Below are 20,919 nucleotides of genomic sequence, written 5' to 3'. Positions count from 1 at the left end.
CAAAGGGGCAAAGTGCATTTTGAAGGGGTGAGTTTTGTCCCACTTGTTAGATTTCAGAAAGAGAAATAGCAATATATTTCACATTACTGCTCCCATGCTAAACATATTTTCTCTGAAGTAAGTCCTAGTCATTTTGATTGAATTAACATTCAGGTCAATACACTTAGAGTGGCAGCTCTGTTTTAATTTCCAGTTTATGATGCAGCAATAGCTGATGGGGAGGGGAGTGAGCTAATTATCTGCAAGTGATACTTGTCCTCCACCCCATTCTGGTGCTGCTTGTGGTAAAAAGAAATTACAATGTATGAAAAGGTAAAGTGATACTTTACCTCTATAAAGGTAAAGTGTGCCAGCAAGTCGATTTCGACTCCTGGCACCCACAGAGCCCTGTGGTTTTCTTTGGTAGAATACAGAATACATTGCTTTCTCCCATGCAGTATGAGATTATGCCTTTCAGCATCTTCCTATATCACAGCTGCCTGATATAGTACCAGCAGGGATTTGAACTGGCAACCTTCTGCTTGTTAGTCAAGCATTTTCCCTCTGCACCACTTAAGATGGTAGCTAGAGCAAAATTAGCTTATAGGATGGTTTGTTTGGCTGTGAACTGAGTTTCCTTTTCTCCTATCTGGTATATGCCCCCCCACCAGGGGCATAACTATAATAGGGCAAGGGGAGACAGTTGTCTGGGGGACCACTGCCTTGGGGGGCCCCCCAGAGGCAAGTCACATGACTGCCTCTCCCAGCTGCGCACCTGCCAGGCTTCCTTCAGTTGTATTCATCCTCCAAAATTGATGTGAGTGTTAAGACCTGGAGCTACCAGAACAGCATGTCTTTCTCTAGTACCATTAAATGACTTGCATCACCCACAATTGACAAAACCTTTTAAAAAAATAATTTAGGATGATGTTCTATTGTGGCACATAAGTGTGTGTGTGTGTGTAAGTGTGTGTGTGTATATATATATAACTATTCAACCTCATTTAATATTTTTTTACTTCATGAGCTGAGCTTCAGTGAGGTGGGGGCATTTTAAAATCCTGTCTCTGGGCCCACTCCAACCTTGCTACGCCCCTGCACCCACCCCCAGGATTTTACTTCTAAAGAGGAATTCCAGTGACATGGCCTTTTTGTCTGCAGCCAAGAAAAGAAAAGTCATGAGTTGTTTCACGGGGCCTCCAATTGTGAGGCAGCCAGCATCATACAGGGAAAGTGATTAGGCTGATAGAAAGAGAGAGCCTGACCATAATAAACAAGAATTATTTATTGTTACATTTATATCCCGCTCTTCCTCCAAGGAGCCCAGAGCGGTGTACTACATACTTGAGTTTCTCCTCACAACAACCCTGTGAAGTAGGTTAGGCTATCAACAATCTATCAGCAATCAGAGTACAAAGGGTGCACTGAAAGTAGAATGTGAGCAGTTACTTTTTTCTTGTGATAATAAACATTTGCAGCTGTATAAGGCAAAGTTTACTTTGGTATAAGTAATAAAATAAAACATTTTAAATAAAACATTTTAAATAAAACATTTGCAGCTGTATAAGGCAAAGTTTACTTTGGTATAAGTAAGAAATAAAATGGCATATATTCTACATTTGCCTCGTCTTCCACCATCTGATTTTTTCTTTTTTCTGATGGTGTAACAATTAGAAAGATTGCTATAGATATATGACCTACATAACCCTGCTAACTTGGCAAAGAGGCACCTTTTAACGTGGTGATTCTCTTTATTTAGCAGGGGGAGAGTAACTGGCCCTATCCACCCCCAGTACAGTAACTCCAGTGACTGTTGCTGGTGTCTATCTTATGTTTCTTTTTAGATTGTGAGCCCTTTGGGGACAGGGATCCATCTTATTGGTTTGTTATTTCTCTGTGTAAACTGCCCTGAGCCATTTTTGGAAGGGCGGTATAGAAATCAAATAAATAATAAAATAATAATTAATAATAATAATATCAGTCAAGATACTACAGATTAGTTATAAGTAAAAGTTCAGAGTGCAAACAAAACCTTGAGTAGTACATTACAACAATGCTTAATTAACTTATGGTATTCACTAGCAGAAGATGTGGCAATGACAACTAATAAAGGTGAGCAGAGTTAAGCAAATGCATAGAGATTGGTCTGTTGATGAGTGTTAGCCATGATACTGTAGCTAAAATAAACATTCAGCGACATATAGCCTGTGAATGCCAGAGGCTGAGGATAAATAGCAGGACATCATGTCCCTCACATTCACATTTCCTGCTCATGTACTTGTACAGTCAGTCATTTGTGCACATTCATGAGCAGTAAACCATAAGGTTACCTTTGGAAACTGAATGTTTCAGGCCTGCTCAGCTTAGGTCCCCCCAGCTGTTTTTGGACTACAACTCCCATAATCCCCAGCCACAGTGGCCAATAGCTAGGGATTATGGGAATTGTAGGCCAACATCTGCAGGAGGGCTAAAGTTGAGCAGCCCAGGCACTAGATGGACCAGCAGTGATCCAGCAATGAACATTTTGCATTTTTAAACTGTTACTCAGAACTGCCTGGATCCCTTTCTACAGAACTGCATGGATCCCCTTGTGGGCTATCTGTATAAACAAATACTTTGCAGTCTGAGCTATTGATTATCCAGATTTGTATGCTTGTGTTTTGCGTGTTGTGTCTCTGTGTACTAAGAACCTTAGAAACATGGACACTTGGTGCTTTAAAAGAAGCAGTTGGCTGTGTCCCATATTCACAGCCAAACTACTTCTTAAATTTTCTTTCCAGAGTTCCTTGTATCAGTTTAGTCCATTGTAAAACCTGAGACTGGCTGGCTTGAAAATACTCTGGATGTTCCAGAATATGAACAAAGATAAGGGGGAAGATATATCGTGAACAAGATATGCAAACCATTTGGATAAATGAATGTGTTTGACTTATAAAAACTGGCTAGGTCTACAAGATTATACAGAACACCTTGCAAGTCAGTGAGGAAGGTCATGTCCATCTTATTTATACTGTTTCTATGCCAACATAACTCCACTAGTGCTCTTGTGATGTCTGTTCTTTGGTTTATCTTAATCTAGTTCCTAGTTTATAAATGCCTCCAGTGCAAACACTACCAGAATTGCAATTCTTGTTATTTGAATGGTTGCCTGTGCTCTGCTACAGTGGGCTGTACCCATTTGTCAGACAAATAGTTCTAGTTCATTCTATGAACCATAATAGTGGTTCATCTATGAACTGGGGCGAGCATTGTGACTTGGAATATTGGGAATTGTAGTTCAACTAGGGATGTGCATAAAACCGGTTCTCCCGGTTCGGTTCGGGTCCGAACCGGGTCCGGACCGGACCGGGGTGGTTCGGTTTTGGTTTTGCCAGACCACCCCCCCGGTCCGGTTCGGATCCAAACCGGTTCGGATCTGAACCGAACCGGTTCGGATCACAAAAAGTGGCTGGTTTTGAAGGGGACATTGTGTTCTACCTGCCACCCAAATTTCAAGTCGATTGGACCTTCCTCTGATTTTTTACAAATTTTTTTCAAAAAATAAATTTTTGCCCATAACTCACAATGTGGAGCCCTTAGGGGCAAAAAAGCTGGGGTGGGTGGTAGCCACCCATGGGTGTCCTCCACCCCAAAAATCCCAAGGCAATTGGTGGCTCCTAGTATTATTGGTGAATTTCTGAAGAAAATTTTTTTTCCATTGGCTAGAATGGGGGTTTGGGGCTGCCCCAGACCCACCTCTGTGGGGTGGCAGCACCCCCAAAGTGGGTCCGGGGCCATGGCAAAAATGCCCTCAGTCCCTCCCAGCAATCCCCGTAGAGATAGGAGTGATGGTTCTGTTGTTTTTCTGAGGTATTCTGAGTGTAGATTCTATGATAGCTTATGAGATTTCCAATGAGACACCATGAATCCACTCTCATTTGCTATCACAGAATCCACACTCACTCAGAACACCTCAGAAAAACAACAGAACCATCACTCCTATCTCTACGGGGATTGCTGGGAGGGACTGAGGGCATTTTTGCCATGGCCCCGGACCCACTTTGGCGGTGCTGCCACCCCACAGAGGCAGGTCTGGGGCAGCCCCGAACCCCCATTCTAGCCAATGGAAAAATTTTTTTTCTTCAGAAATTCACCAATAATACTAGGAGCAACCCAACAATTGCCACCCCATCTTTTTGGCCCCTCTCTCTGGGCGCCCTAACACGTAACACCTAGTCAGTCCATCTTAATGCCTACCTACTACCACCACTCCTATCCAAGCAAGTAAGAGGAGGACACTCAGAGAGACAACACCCACTCTCTGATCTAACAAAAAGGCCACTGCTGTGCTGCCTGCCAGCACAGCAGCAGCAGCGGAGCAGCACACTAAGCACAAGAGCAGCACACACAGAGAAGAAGCAGGAGGCGGAGCAGCAGAGCAGCAGACCTGCCGCTCTGCATGATGGGTGACGTGATGCCCAAAGAAACCACCGCCTCACTCAGTGCCTGCCACTGACTAGGCCCGACAGACAGAAGCCAGCCAACCTGCTCTGCTCTGCTCTGATGCTCCGCATGGATGATGCACACACACCCTACATCTGCATCCCAATGACCAGACCAGACCAGACCAAGTGCGCAGAGTCAGCACAGGCCAGCAGCCACCAGCCCAGCAACAACAACAGCTACTACTGCTACCACCACAACCAGTGTTGCCGCTACAATAACATTCCCAGTCCAGTCACGCGCGCCACAGCCTGAGCCTAGCACACAGCCAACAGCTGCTGCCAGCCAGTGCCTGGCAAGCCCAGCCAACATGAGGAGGAGAGAGCTAAGTAGACGGCGCACGCACATCACCAACCCATCACGACGGCGCAACTGCAAGGGGAGAGGGCACAATTACAGGCAGGAGGAGGAGGAGGAGGCAAGGCAATCCTAGCACAGATTTGAAAGTTTAAAATCCACCAGGACATCTTCTAGAATCTAGACTTCTGTTTTTTCTACCACCAGCTGTAGTGTCTAGTTAGTCAGTGTGCTGTGCAGCTGAGCTGCGTGTGAGGAAGGATGATTGTAGCTAGTTCTTTAGTTTCAGCAGACTGAGCATTGAGCATGGGCAGTGGCCTTGGGAAGCAACACAATTACACGACACTCACCTGCTGCTGCTGGTTCTAGAAGTTGCCTCTTCTCGTCTTTTCACCTCTTCGTGTGTGTGTGTGTGTGTGTGTGTGTGTGTGTGTGTGTGTGTGTGCAGTGAGTGCATGCCTTTTGCCTTGCTGGAAAGAAATGCTTCTCTGGTCCACCACCACATATCTGCTCAAGGACACAGAGGCCCAAGGCAGAGGTGGTGGCACCAGTGTGAGTGCATGTGTGCTGGTGGTGTTTGCCACCACAGGTGTTTCGTGTGTGTATGTGTGCGCTGCTAGCTAGGAGGGGGGAGGGAGGCAGGGAGGGAGGCAGGGAGGCAGGGGGGAGGAAAGGGGAGGGGGAGAGGGATGTAGAGGGGATTGAAGGGGGGAGGGTCCGGCTCAGAGTTGGTCAGCCACATATTTGTGCACACACGTGCTCACGTGTGTGCTTCGGTGGGAGAGACCAGACTCTCATCATCTGCCAGACCGGGGTTGGGGGCAGGTGAGGCGGTGGTGGGCTGGAAGGGAGGGAGGATGGAAGGTGGTGAAGAGGAAGGGGAGAGGATGAGAGGGGAAGGATGGAGGGAGGCATGGGGGGGAGGGAGTTGGGGGGAGGAAAAAAAACATGTAGACTGACACACACTACACACAGAAAGCATCCACACACAGAGACAGTGCTAGGCATCCATTCACACAGACAGACAGACAGACACACAACAGGAAGAGACAGACTGAGCCTGCACCACACACACACACACACACACAGACCCAATTCCCCCCCTGCACAGTTATCAATCAATATGTTGTGTTGGCAGCCAGTTCATTGCTATTCTGATGGTTTTGGGTTTTTTGCCATCAGCCAACATCAACAGTGACCACAATCAAGATGAACATAAGATGATAATAATTTATTCGTTTCATTTGAAAAAATCACCCAGTCATTTTCTCCATGTAAACCAAGCCCCCCACACATGATTTCTGGCAACATTTTCAATAAAATCAATTCATTTGGCATTCATCATTTTGTTCTCCCTCTGTCACCTTTTTTTCTTTCTTTTGCATAATTTTGAGGCTTGATTTTGACATGGGGTTTTTAAAGAAAAAATTATTTACATGTTTATTTACATACAGTATTTACATATCTACACTGCATTTTAGAACGTATACCCGCCGCTGCCGCTAAGTCTAGTACTCCGTGGGCTGTGCTACTTTGGGGGTGTGTGCCGTGCCCACGCCAGGTCCCCAAATGCTGACAGGTGGATAGATAAAGGGCCTGTGCTGGTCAGCATTGGGTTTCTTTTTAGGTGGGCGTGGGCATTGTAAACATCTGGCCAGTCGCAGCACTACAACTACTACTACAACTGCATCTCTGTGTGGGCACACTACATGCTGCGACTGGCTGGCACGGCTCAGCATCTGTCACGTCAGCTCAGCTAGAGGTGGAAGGGGGGAGGGTAGGGATAAGCACAGAGGTCGAGCCAGGCAGGTGACCAACCATGGGGCAACCCACGGTAATCACTCGCCCGTCTCAAACTGCAGCTTGGGGTAGCCCAACAGGGGGAGGTTCACCTTAAGGAAGACCAGCTGCTCCACCAGACCAGGGTCCAAGCGGGAGCGAGAGGGTGTCACCATGTCCCCGGCACGTGAAAACACCCGCTCGCTCTGGACACTGGTTGGGGGGCAGGAGAGGAGGCGCACAGCCACCACCGCCAGGTCCGGCCAGACTTGGCGGCGGCTCGCCCAGAACTGTGCGCAGTCCACGCCGTCTCCCTCCACAGGCTCCTCCAAGTACTGCGCAACGCATTGCTCAGCACTGGAGGGGGGCCTGGCAGGTCGAGCCTCCCGCATACCAGGCATGGCGCCATAGCAGAACCGCTGAAACCACTGGGCGGATCTCGAGTCGGTAGCAAATGGCTGCTGCGATGGCACCACCTGGGATGCCGCGCTGCTGGACTGGGAAGAGGGAGGGGAAGGGGAAGCTGACGCCGGCTGGCCGCCCATGCTGCTGCTGGGTGCGGGTTGGGCCGCGAGGGCTGCCCCCGCACCACTACCAACACCCTGGTCTCTGCGGGCCCTAGCGGCCTCCTCCTCCCTAACCTTCTCGACCAGGATGCCCTTCCACCTGGGCAAGTCGTCGGCACTCACGGCATTGCCCTTGAGGGCTGGGTGACAGAGACAAGCGAGGACATACTCCTCCCTGTCTCCCAGCACATCAACGAGCCGCTTGTCAACCCCAGACCTCAGCCTCCCAGCCAGAGCACGACCCTCTGGCGTGGTCAGAGAGATATGGAGTCCACCCATCAGCTTCTCGAGACCAACAGCTGTGGGCAGCGCCTGGCTCAAGGGAGTGGTGTCGCCACACAAGCCCTTCGTGGCAAGCTGGAAGGGCTCGAGTGCCGACACCGCCTCGGACATCTGCTTCCACTCTGCATTCGAGAAGTCGCAGACATCCAAGGACTCGTCCCTCGCCAGGGCGACAAGGGCTCTCTCCTGCTCCAACAGGCGCTGGAACAGGAGGAAGGTGGAGTTCCACCGCGTCTCCACATCCGTAGGGATGAGATGGCGAGGAAGGCCAAGGTCATCCTGCTTCTGGCGAAGCAGTCTCCTGGACTTCTCGCTGCAGTGGAAGTGGGCGGCCAGCTTGCGGGACTTATCCACAAGCGTGGCCGTGGCAGCAACAGCAGCTGGGATGGGGCGGGCCCCCTTCTCCTGGGACGCCTTCAGCTCCTTAAGGCCAAGGGCGTCCCTGACGGTCAGATGGAGCGTGTGTGCCATACACCGTATGTTCACACAGTCCATGACTGTCTCGACAGCGGCGGTAACGTTGGCTCCATTGTCGGTGACAATGAAGCCGCGGGAGAGGTGTGGACACCCGCCAATCCACTCCTCTATCTGGCGGTCGAGTACGGCCGCCACCTCCTCCGCGGTGTGCCTCGTGTCCATCGTCTCCACGTGCAGGACGGCCCACCTGTGCCGTAGTGCAGCGGGAGCCGCGCCGGACCCGGAAGCATCGCCCGCGGAGGTCCCCTCACTCTCTGGTCCCCACCAGTGGGCAGTGAGGGCCAGGAAAGAAGCGTGCATCCCACTGACACTGGTCCAGAGGTCAGTCGTGAAATGCACGCTTGTCCCGGCCGGAGCTGCACGCAGCTCGGCCGACACGAGCTCCCTGCACCGGCGGTACAGGGAGGGGACCACGTTCCGGCTGAACATCGTCCTTGAGGGGATGACGTATTCGGGAGCCAGGTATTGGAGAATCCGGCGGAAGCCATTGTTCTCGACCACCTGAAACGGCTGGTCATCGGTGGAAATCATCTCCCCTATGAGGCGGGTGAGGTGATGATGGTCCACGCGAACAATACGCTGGCTGCCCGAGGACTGCGTCCACCGCTGGACGGGCAGTGTAGCCTGCCTGCTGGCTGGCACACTGCCGCTGCCCGCCCTAGTGGCAGATGCACAAGGCGCACTAGCGCTGCCAGCCTGTCCCCTGAGACCTGGGTGGTGACGCTCTAGGTGTCTCCACATAGGCGTCGTACCCAGGTGCGCAGGGTCCCTTCCACGGCTGACAAGCATCCTGCAGTGGACACAGCGGGCGTGGAATGGGTCATCTTGAGGGACCTCAAAATGCACCCATGCACCACTGCCCTTGGCCTCCTGCGCCCTGGGCGCCGTCCTAGGCCGTTTCTCGCAGGGTGGCTGCAGTCCTAGGGGGGGGGGCGGCCGCCGCTGCCTGCCCACTGCTGCCACCCAACCCGCCCCTTCCGCCCTCCACAGCGGAGGAAGGGCCCGGCTGAACTGGCATCGGAGAGGCAGGCCTCTCCTCCACCACCTCGCCAGACCGCTCCCCACCAGAGTGTCGGGCTTCACGAGGGGGGGCCCCACTGAGCGGTGAAAGGATAGGGGGAAGGGGCCCCAGAGGGAGGGAGAACCTGGCTGCATCGCTGCCAGCCGCACGGTCCTCACCGCCCTCTACCTGCTCTTCCAACTCCACAGTCTCCTCCACCTCAACAACTGGTGGTAGCTCAGCAGCACCTGGTGCCGCCGGCGAGGAGGGACCCGCCACAGCCCTAACGGTGCCTCTGCCTCTGCCGCGATTGGCGGCAGCAGGCGTGGGGAACTGAATCCTGCGCACCAAAGATGGGGCCGGAGCAAAGAATTCTCCAATGGGGAGAACTGGGGTGTCCTCAGGCTCCCCGCGTCCTCTCCCTCCCCGTGCCGCAGGCGCACCCCGCACCTGGCCTCTCCCACCTCTGCCTGCCAGCCTTGAGCGAGCCCTGCCCGCCACACGGCGCTCAGACATGCTGCTAGGTCAGAAGGAGGGAGACTTTAGGAGGAAGGCCAGAGACAGGGTCAAAAAAATAATTTGGAGGGGCTTAGGGGCCAAAAAAAAGGCAGCTGATTTGGAGACGGCGGGGGGGGGGGAGTTTGTTTTTAAAAAAGGAAGCCAATGGGGGGGGGGAAGGAAGACTTTTTGATGGGGGGGGAAGCCAATTGAAGTGAGGGGGAGGGTGTCCTTTTAGAATTTGGGACTCGGGAGTCAAACAAGCCAATTGGGGAGATGGGTCTGGGAGGGTTTTTTTAAAAAATAGGGGGTTAAAGGGTGGACCCCTGGTGTGGGTGGCACGGGCAGTTGGGTGGAGTAGTTGTGGTGTGGGTGGCAAGTTTTTAAGTTTTTTGGGGGGGAGAGTGGATGGGGGGAGGGCACAGCACCTACCGGGGGTGGGGGAGGGACGCAGTCAACGCTTGGGAACCTGCAGATCAAAGGAGGAAAGCCTTATTTAGTGAACTGGAACACAAAGTGTGGGTTCTGGGGGGTGGTTCTCAAGTAATGCTCCTGTGGGGGGAGCATCAAACTCAATGCAGCCTATTTAGTGACTCTAAATTGCACACAACCAAAACCAGAACCCAGTCACACCTAAACAGAGGTTGAACCCACCCACTCTGTGACTCTGCCCGCCCAATGCCATGGCAAGCAAGCAGCAGCAAACACTTGATGGCAGCATCATGGATTGAACATCATCATCATATGTGTTGGCCCAGCATGTAGTGGCAGCATCAGAACCCAGGACCCCACTCAGACTGCCCCAGAGGCAAGGAAGCACTCTGGCATGGCATTGGCCCAGCATGTAGTGGCAGCATCCGATCCCCTGACCCCACTCAGACTGCCCCAGAGGCAAGGAAGCACTCTGGCATGGCATTGGCCCAGCATGTAGTGGCAGCATCCGATCCCCTGACCCCACTCAGACTGCCCCAGAGGCAAGGAAACACTCTGGCATGGCATTGGCCCAGCATGTAGTGGCAGCATCCGATCCCCTGACCCCACTCAGACTGCCCCAGAGGCAAGGAAACACTCTGGAAGAAGGCACCTGTTCAAAAACCACCTGCAAGACGCATGCAATGCAACGCAACACACAGCAGCAGCAATTTCTTTATTGGGCATGAAGACACAAGTTGCAACGGTACATCTCCTCTCCCTCCTCCCCACACCCAAATGCATTTCAAGATAGGGGTGTCCCTATTTAAAACCGCCAGCTAGGGAGAGAAAGGGGGCAACAAAAGGTGCACAATTGCACACGCACTAACCCCTCTTCTTCCGGTCCTTCTCCTGCCGCTCACTGCTGGTCACGGATGCGCCGCCAACAGCCAACCCCCTGGGCTGGGACACAACAGGGCGGCCGCACGAGGCACAGGCAACCGGGGTAGTTCAACGATGGAGGGGCAGAAGTGAGGAGACCACACTATTTATGTGTTGTTGCTCAACTCACCCCCAAGCAGAGACAAATGAAATAAAACAACTTTCAAAAGAAAAATAACTGATGGCGGGGACCTCCAGGTGAGGTCGGAGGTAGGATACTGTGTGGCTGCAGCTGTGGGAGGAAGAAGAAGTGAAGGGATGAGGAGAGAGAAAGAGAGAGAGAGAGGAAGAAGAGAGGAGGAGCTGTAATGTAGCAGCAGGGAGGGGGATTCGGGTGTGGGAGGAGGACAGCAGCAGCAGCGGTGACGGTCCCAAGAGGGGGAGAGACCAACAGAGGGTGTTTGGGGGGGTGGAGTGTGTTTCAGGGGGTCTGGGGTATGTAGCGGGGAGTCGGGGGGCAAGAGGGGGGGAGACCAGAGGGTGTTTGGGAGGTGGAGTGTGTTTCAGGGGGTCTGGGGTATGTAGCGGGGAGTCGGGGGGCAAGAGGGGGAGAGACCAGAGGGTGTTTGGGAGGTGGAGTGTGTTTCAGGGGGTCTGGGGTATGTAGCGGGGAGTCAGGGGGGCAAGAGGGGGAGAGACCAACAGAGGGTGTTTGGGGGGTGGAGTGTGTTTCAGGGGGTCTGGGGTATGTAGCGGGGAGTCAGGGGGGCAAGAGGGGGAGAGACCAACAGAGGGTGTTTGGGGGGTGGAGTGTGTTTCAGGGGGTCTGGGGTATGTAGCAGGGAGTCGGGGGGCAAGAGGGGGAGAGACCAACAGAGGGTGTTTGGGGGGTGGAGTGTGTTTCAGGGGGTCTGGGGTATGTAGCGGGGAGTCGGGGGGCAAGAGGGGGAGAGACCAGAGGGCAGGGTGTGTTTTGGGGGGATTAGTATGTGTCAAGGGGGATGAATCTGGGTGGGAGGGGGCAGGCAGGGCAGGAGTGGAGGAGGAGGAGGTGGCAGTGGGGGGAGTGGGTTTCTGGAGGGGAGGGAGGGGGGAAGCTGGGAGCAGAGGGCCACACAGAGAGGGGAACAATCAATGAATCAATCAAAGCAAACCAAACAATATGAAAAAAAGTCCAAAAAAAAAAACAACACCTGGGAACAATGGGCAGAAAGTCTGGGGGGGGGGGGGAGAGGAACCAACAACAACCAGCAGGGAGGAATGGGACACACACACAGCAAAACCAGAACCAAAAGAAGCTAATTGATTTCACACAAAAAACCAAAGTAACTAAGACAGGACTCAACAGGCAGCAGCAGCAGCACCAGGGAGGATGGGGAACAACACTCAGTCTGGGTGGGAGGGGGCAGGCAGGGCAGGAGTGGAGGAGGAGGAGGTGGCAGTGGGGGGAGTGGGTTTCTGGAGGGGAGGGAGGGGGGAAGCTAGGAGCAGGACCACACAGGGGAACAATCAAATTTGAATCAGAACAATCTATACACAAAGTAAAAAAAAGGAAACCAAAGGGCAGCCAGAAAGTCTCAGGGCGGGGGGGGGGGTAACAACTACCAGGGGGAGGGACTGGGGGAGTGGGTGGGACACACACAGGGAGCAAAACCAAAACCAGAACCTAATTCCACAAAGAAATCCAAAGAATGCAAGGCTCAACAGGCAGCAGCACAGGAGGGAAACAATCTTATCTGGGTGGGAGGGAGGGAGGGAGGGGGGAAGCTAGGAGCAGGGCCAGAGGGGAACAAATTAACAATCAAAATCAGAACACAAGGAATCAAATTGCAGCAATAATATAAACTAAATCCTCAGAAACACAACTCAGACAGGCAGCCAGCAATAACAATAGCAGAAGTTATTAATTAAAAACCAAAATCAGCAAATATATAAATTTACACAGAAGCAATAATTGAATGAAACTCAAAAAGTGGAACAAAAGGCAGGCAAGGCACAAAAACAGGAAAGCAATGCAGAAGATGGGGGGGGGGGGAGGAGGGAAAGCCAAAACTTTGGGAGAAGGGTTGAGAGAGAAAGGGTGAAGAGAACAGAAAACACAACAGGAAAAGTTGGAAAAAGTTGAGGGGAAAGTATTAAAGAGGTTTGGACAGAGACAGACAGAGGGCAGATGGACAAGGTGGCACACAACAACACACAGAGAGAGCAGAGAGACAGACACACACTAATGTGACACACAGTCAGCAGGGACTCACAGCAGACACCAGCAGCAAAAGAGCAAGCAAGGTCTCAGAGATGATCCCACAACTGCAGCCAAGAGAAGTTTCCAGAGAAGAGGCTTGGGTTTATATAGGTTTGAAATTCCCTCCTTTGGGAGCCCCCACCTTTGAACTCCCCCCACGGCCAACAGGGTGCCAGCTCTCAACAGTGCAACAGCCAAGCAGCCTACCAGACCAAAGGACTCATTCTGGCCAATCAAAGGATCAATAGCGCAGCCAATACAATGCCTGAAAATAGCATCACAAAATGGATGCTAGGAGCAAAAGTTTCAGGAATGAGCCACAAAATGGAGGACACACTTCAAACTTTAAAGGGACACTCCACTGACTCCAGAGACTCAATTGAACTCCCGAACCGGTTCGGGAAACCCGAGCCGGTTCGGAGCCGAACCGACTCGGATTCGGTCCGGATCGGTCCCAGAAGGGCCCGATTCGGTCCGGGATCGAACCGCCGGATCCGGACCGGTTCGGGACGAACCGGTCCGGATCCAGACCGAACCGCACATCACTAAGTTCAACCTTAGAAAACCAAGGTTAAATCAAAAATCAAAAGGTTAAATCTTAAATCAAAATCTAGGGCAACCCAAATCCCAATATGTTGTATTTTTCAGAATTCTCTAGCATTTTAACTTGCTTAACCGTTGAGTTATAAGGTATATTTTCTGATGGCAATACAGAATTAATTCAATTCCTTTTGTTTCTTTTACTTCCAGGATGTGGAATGCTTACTCTTCTGTCATCTGCTGTTGCAGCTGTCAGTGGCCTACTGATGGGTTATGAACTGGGACTTATCTCTGGAGCCCTTTTCCAGCTAACTGTCATACTAGCACTTTCATGCCGGCAACAGGAAATAGTTGTAAGTGCTCTTCTCATTGGTGCCTTTCTAGCTTCACTGACTGGCGGATTCCTGATAGACAAATATGGGAGGCGAGTTACCATTATCTTAGCATCTTGCTTACTTGTCCTTGGCAGTTTGATCTTGATACTCTTTGCCTCATATGGACTACTTATAACAGGACGGATTGCAATAGGGGTTTCCATTTCACTCTCTTCAACTGCAACATGTGTGTATATTGCAGAGATTGCCCCACAGCACAGAAGAGGATTGCTTGTGTCTTTGAATGAACTCATGATTGTAATTGGTATTCTTTTTGCCTATGTCTCAAATTATGCCTTTGCCAGCGTTTCCCATGGCTGGAAGTACATGTTTAGCCTTGCCATTCCACTGGGGACCTTGCAGGCCATTGCTATGTATTTCCTTCTGCCAAGCCCTCGGTTCTTGGTCATGAAAGGCTTTGAGGAAACTGCTAGCAAAGTACTTGGAAAGCTCAGGGCAACCTCAGACATTACTGAAGAGCTCGCAATGATCAAATCTTCCTTGAAAGATGAACACCAGTACCGTTTTTTAGATTTGTTCCGTTCAAAAGACAACATGAGGGTACGGATGCTGATAGGAATCACTCTAGTGTTTTTTGTCCAAACCACAGGGCAGCCTAACATCTTATTTTATGCATCCACCGTTTTGAAATCGGTTGGCTTTCAAAGTAATGAAGCAGCTAGTTTGGCATCTACTGGTGTTGGAGTGGTCAAAGTGATCAGTACAATCCCAGCCACCCTTTTTGTGGACCATATAGGAAGCAAGACATTTCTGTGTATTGGCTCATCCCTAATGTCTTTGTCTTTAGTCACCATGGGATTGGTGACGCTTCATATCCACATGAATTTCACTACTGTCTGTAGAAACCAACCCTTGGAAGATCCCATGCTCCATGGAGTGAGCAAACTGACCTCCACTAATGGAACTCTTCAAGAGCAATTTGTTAACATGGCTTCATCTATCAGAACTTCAGAATGGAATGCTGGAATGGCCAATGTGGAGCAGCAGAACTGGACAGCCTTGGAAGGAGGCAGAGCCGCTGATACAAGCCAGGCAGACTCCCGTCTAGCAGCAGGAACTATGGACATTCCAGCTGCTCTGAAATGGCTCTCTTTGGCCAGTTTGCTTGTTTATGTTGCTGCTTTCTCCATAGGACTTGGACCAAGTAAGTGTTTCAGATATTGATTTTAAATTTTCTTTCATAAGCTATTTTGACTTTGACTGCTTAGTAGGTGGTGGCATAAGTTTCTTAAACTGATATCACTGAACATTCCATTTCTCAATTTACAGAGAATTTATTTATTTATTTGATTTCTATACCACCCTTCCAAAAATGGCTCAGGGTGGTTAAAATGGCTCAGGGCTCAGAAGGCAAAACCCTACAAGCAAAAGGTTTGTAAAGGTTTGCCCATGACAATTTCATATGGGGATTCTTTTAGGACAGCAGTTGGCTATTGGATGCACCAGGTAAGGGAACTCAAAGGCTTTGTCACATATATCTCTGTGGCTGAAACAATGGTGGTACAACTGGATGGGGTGGGGGGTGGGGCAGAAAATGAGCAACCCCAGCTGCCTTGCTCTTCCTTGCCTTACCCCACCACTGTGTTGACATGCAGGCTGGTAATTCGACCAGTTCCCCATCCTGGCGTATGACCAGCCTGTGCACCTGGGTTTAATGTGGCAGTGGCAGAGCGAGGCGAGGCAGCTGGGCACAGGGTGAGAAGAGTGGGGAGTGAGTGTGGCTCATTTTCTGCCTCCTGCTGTACCCAGATGGGCGCCACTGAAGCGAACCTCTAACCCCTCCACACTCCACCTCTCCCTACCTCCACTGCTCTGCAGAACTGCAGCAATGAATACAAGAAAGACAGTGTGAAAAGCACATGTGAGGGGAAGGGGAAATGGTCTAGCAATAGCTCCTTCTTCCTGACCTCCTTCTTCTTCTCAGCCTTGGATTGATGCCAGCTTGAGACGTTAACCCCAACTAACTTAGAGAAGAAGGTAACTCTTGGAAGAGGCAGCACAGCAGAAGTGGAAGTGAACTGGGAGGACAAGAGTAGAGGTCAAATCATTTTCAAGCATGTGTTTTTTCCTCTTGGTATTTCTTCCCACACAACTGCCTATTCCTTAAGACTGCAAAATGCTCCTATGAAGACTTACCCAGAATACCCAGAGTGAGAAAGTATTCCTTTTTTACTTCCGGAGGGGTAGCAGTCTTAGTGTGCAGAGCAAAAATAATGAAGAGCATCTTAGATAATTTATTATGGTATAAGCTTTAATGAGAAAGAATCGACAGACACATACATGAAGATTATCTTTAGTTGACAAGATATTATCTATACATGGGTACAGACAGAGGTGGAGATGTTATTCAGCCAGAATTCCCAGTGATTCAAGAGGTACATGTGTCCCATTAATATAAAGAGCGCAAATACAAACAAGTTCCAGTCAAAGGGTAAAAAAGATTCAGTCAGAATGGATACAATCCACTTCAGGGGGTAATGAATAGGGATGAGCGAACCAGTTCAGATCCAAACTGGTTTGGATCCGAACCGGGGCGGTTCGGCGGTTCAGATCTGAACTGAACCAGCCCTCAGGTTCAGGCTGCAGGTTCGAATTCGAACTGAACTGGGGGTGGTTTGATTCAGACTTGTTTGGACTGGTTTGGACACTCAAAAATTGGTAGGATGGTAGCTGGCACCCAGGGGTACCTGTCACCCAAACCCCAAAGCAATCGGACACTCGTACGATTTTTTATGAATTTTTGAAAATTATTTTTATTTTTTCTCATAGGATATAATGGGACTCCAACCAGGCCATTATTCCTTATTGTGGAGCACCCATGGTTGCCAACAACCATGCAAACCCTGAAGCAATCAGACACCCCTATGATTTTTTATGAATATTTGAAATATTTTTAATTATTTTTCCCATTGAGTATAATGGGACCCAAACCAGTCCATATCCCCTATTGTGGAGCACCAAGGGGCACAAAAGCAGGGTGGGTGGTAGACAGACAGGGGTGCCTACCACCCAAAAAATCCCAAGGCAATTGGACACTCCTCTGATTATTGGTGAATTGTTAAAGTATTTTTGAATTCCTCATAGAGAATAATTAGGATTGCAGCAAATTTATAGCTTCATGTCGGGGGGATAGCATATTAGAGTGGATTCATGGTGTCTCATTGAAAATCTCATTTGCTATCATAGAATCCACACTCAATACCTCAGAAACAATAGAACCCTGTACCCCATGGGTTAGAAACTCATGGGGGTGGTTGGCACCCTATGTGCACTACATCACCACTCGCTCTGGACCACCCCAGCACCCCCCAAGTGCACTTATGGGGCTGCTGAAAACTCCATTATAACTTATGAGGAAAAACCTTAAAGACGCGTAAACTTCAACAATTAACCAAAAATCAGCCCTCTGCCCAAATCCTTTGGAAAAATTCAGGTAGCTTCCTTGCCCCTACCTGGCACTACCACCAACCCCACACTGCTCTAGGCCACCTCTTTGCCCCCGACGTGAAGCTATACATTTGCTGACACCTCCATGCTTCTTTATGGAGAAAAACCTTAAAGACGCGTAAACTTCAAAAATCACTTAAAAACCACCCCTTTGCCCAATTCCTTTCAAGTAATTCTGATAGCTTCCTTGCCCACCCTAGGAACTACCAGCCACCACACTCCGCTCTACGACACCCCTTTCCCCCCGACGTGAAGCTATACATTTGCTGCAATCCTCATTATTCTCTATGAGGAATTCAAAAATACTTTAACAATTCACCAATAATCAGAGGAGTGTCCAATTGCCTTGGGTTTTTTGGGGTGGTAGGCACCCCTGTCTGTCTACCACCCACCCCGCTTTTGTGCTCCTAGGTGCTCCACAATAGGGGATATGGACTGGTTCATGTCCCATTATACTCTATGAGAAAAATAATTAAAAATATTTCAAATATTCATTAAAAATCATAGGGGTGTCTGATTGCTTCAGGGTTTGCATGGTTGTTGGCACCCATGGGTTCTCCACAATAAGGAATAATGGCCTGGTTCGAGTCCCATTATATCCTATGAGAAAAAAATAAAAATAAATTTCAAAAATTCATAAAAAATCGTACGAGTGTCCGATTGCTTTGGGGTTTGGGTGACAGGTACCCCTGGGTGCCAGCTACCATCCTACCAATTTTTGGGCATCCAAACCAGTCTGAACCAGTTCGGATCCGAACCGAACCAGCAGGTAGTTCGAACAAAACCAAAACCGAACCACCCCCTCCTGGTTCAGACATGGTTCGGATCCGAACCGAACCGGGTGAACTGGTTTTGTGCACATCCCTAGTAATGAATAGACAAAGCAAGCATCTCAGTATAGACATTCAAGGAGAAATCAGGTGAAAGAAGGTCCCTTTGGTAATCTGTTCATGTGAAATTGTTCTCCACATGTTTCAGGCATTCTACTACATCAGTAAAAACTGGGAAAGGGGTTGCTGAAGCATGGTGAAAATCATCAGAATGAATCGGGAAGCATTCATATGACATTGGTTTGGCCCCGCTGGGTTCAGATATATTGTGCAGCAGAATATTGTCTTACAATATCTCATTTCTATTGAGACAAATCCACAAAAACACTATACAATGTCACTATACACATACACACAGGTGAGCTATATTACTATCTTCTTTGCAATTGATCTGCTAATTAATCAAAATTTGTGAATGAATTCTGGCCATAGCTGCTGCAAACAAAGATACCTTAAAAGTCACACATTTGTCAAGTATGTAATAAGTACCTAAGTCACATATTTAGCAAGAACATAATTTTAAGCTTTGCCAGCCAACACACACACACACACACACACACACACACACACACACACACACACACACTTCAAGTGGTCCATTTTGAGTAACAAAAATTGAAACTACAATCCAATCAACATATATAAGTATAGATGTTTTAAAACTAGTTTGACAGCAATTTCTTCTATCTTGGGAACCTTGGAAATTGTACTTCTACACCAGCCAAGGGATCTCTAACAGAGAATTCTCAGTTTCCTCACCAGACTAAAATCTCAAGAATTCTCTGTGGGAAGTTATAATGGTTAAACCAGTATTAAACCAATATAAGTATGAAGTGTAGGTATGTCCCAGATATTTTATAACTAACATTGGAAGAAAGGTTGTGTTGTACCTAGCTAAAGTTTTTCTTTCCTCCAGACATTAGAAACAAATGTATACTGATATAAGCTATTTGCCAAATTTTATTTTTATGACTATTGATCAAAAGCTTACAGACATAATAGAAAGTGGGTGCTAGACAACACAGAAATGAAAAGATCAATTACAGTCCTTTTTGCATTATAAAAGAGTCCTGAACAAGCGAGCATCTGTTCAGTTCCATTCTGATGTGTACCATACAATGAGGATGCAGGTGTGATAAAAAGAAGAGGGTTTCATTTGTCAATTTCTGTTAATTAAATTTGATTAAATGCAATCCTGCATGTCTTTTGCTATCTACTTCAGGCAATTACTGTAGTACATTATCAGTGTGATAAATCAATGTTGCAGTGCACTTAAAACAAACAGAATACTCCCGTTGTTAACTTAGCTGTGGGCAATTTGGTTTATGTGTTCTACCTGAGACACCTTTTTCTTCATTACCTTTTCATTCCAATGTGTCTGATGTTCTAGAAAATCATGTAGAAATAAACTTCCCTCACTAGAAAAACATAAAGCAAGAAATAGGTAGCATATCCCATTAAAGGCTCATAAGTTTCATACTCTCTTACTATCCAGTAACTTGGATGCTCTTGGTTTTGTATTCATAAGCACTCACATAGATTAGAATCTTCACACCTACACTGAAGGAGGGAAGAGAATCTATCCTTCTAACACTTTAGCACACACCCTCTGATGTTGTGAACAATTGTTGGTTAAAGTGGGTTATGGGAAATTTGCCATCTTGTTTTTTCTAACTGGATAATTGTGCCTTTATAATAGCTGCATAACAGACAGAAATTCAGCAGGTGTGGAGATGTGGTGATGGGGGAAACTGCACCAATAACATTTCTGCTTGGTGTGTGCTGAAAACAGGCAGAGAGCTTCATTTTGTAGAGGAAGAAGACAACCATACACCCTTGGCAGGGCTTCGAGCCTCACACAGAATCTTTGCCAGTGTGCTTGATGTCTTAGGGCTTTTAGTAAATATGGATCTAATCAGCAGATTCAGTAGCATAAAATTTCTGACCAATGTCAATTGATGCTTGTACTATAGGAAATACCACATCCCTGTTCTCAGAATGAACTGCCTGAAAGGCATTCAGAGTTTCAGCCTCAATCTCAAAGTAAGGATGCTGAAGACCAAGCAAGAACAGGCTTGCCTTATTTTGAATAATCTTACTTTGTGAAAAGGAACTAATGGCAACGTCTCTTTTCTGATGTATAATGTTGGCAGTGTGGCCTGTTTCAAGTGCTCAGTTAGCATGGATCAGACCTACATAATGGTGTGATTTGTCATTTTTAAAAATTATCTTTTGGTTTCCATGCTACTTGATTTTATTCTGCTTTTTTAAAAGCCAGAGTAGCCAGCCAGTAACCCAGAAACTGTGCCAATTTCTGTAAATGCCTCAATGTGTGCGTGTGTAGCTGTGCTCCCATGCTTCCACTAGTCCCTTGCCCACTCTTCTTTTTGTCTGCTGTAGCAAGCAGAGCATTGATTTTTCTTCACAGTTGGTGCAAGGAGGAGGGTTGTGGGGAATGGTGGAGTAGTAAGAGGCGAGGTGCAAAATGTCTCTTCTTAACTTGAGGCATTTAAGAGTATAGGCAGAGTATTTTACGTTAAGATCTGGTATCCCTACTTGGAGCATATCCATGACATTTAGAAATTTAGATTAGAGTTTCTAGGTTTCAACTAGGAGACTCCTTAAAGAGCTTGGAGGCAATGAGAAAGTGGACTTGTTCTCATGACCATATAGCGATGGGCTGGAGGGAAGGCATGCTCCCACTGTGTGCCTCCCAGATGACCAGAGCCTTCTTGGGGCTGTGCAGTTCACTTGCCTGCGCAAATACTGGAGCAGTAATCTCCATTGCTGAAATTGGGAGCTGAAGCCTCCA

The 20,919-nt window shown here is 48.6% G+C and overlaps 1 protein-coding gene across 2 annotated transcripts in view; it reads left to right on the top strand.

The window, feature by feature from the left end:
• Window positions 1-20,919, top strand: part of SLC2A12 (solute carrier family 2 member 12) — a 62,129-nt gene that overhangs the window by 18,191 nt on the left and 23,019 nt on the right. For both annotated transcript variants that reach the window (XM_053287914.1, XM_053287903.1), the window contains exon 2: window positions 13,646-14,974. In XM_053287914.1, the coding sequence (XP_053143889.1) occupies window positions 13,646-14,974 (1,329 nt within the window). The remainder of the gene's footprint in view (window positions 1-13,645; window positions 14,975-20,919) is intronic.

This window comes from Hemicordylus capensis, chromosome 1, assembly GCF_027244095.1.
Source record: "Hemicordylus capensis ecotype Gifberg chromosome 1, rHemCap1.1.pri, whole genome shotgun sequence".
Taxonomy (NCBI): domain Eukaryota; kingdom Metazoa; phylum Chordata; class Lepidosauria; order Squamata; family Cordylidae; genus Hemicordylus; species Hemicordylus capensis.
The sequence above is the reverse complement of the archived record's forward strand: the minus strand, read 5'-3'. Positions and strand labels throughout refer to the sequence as shown.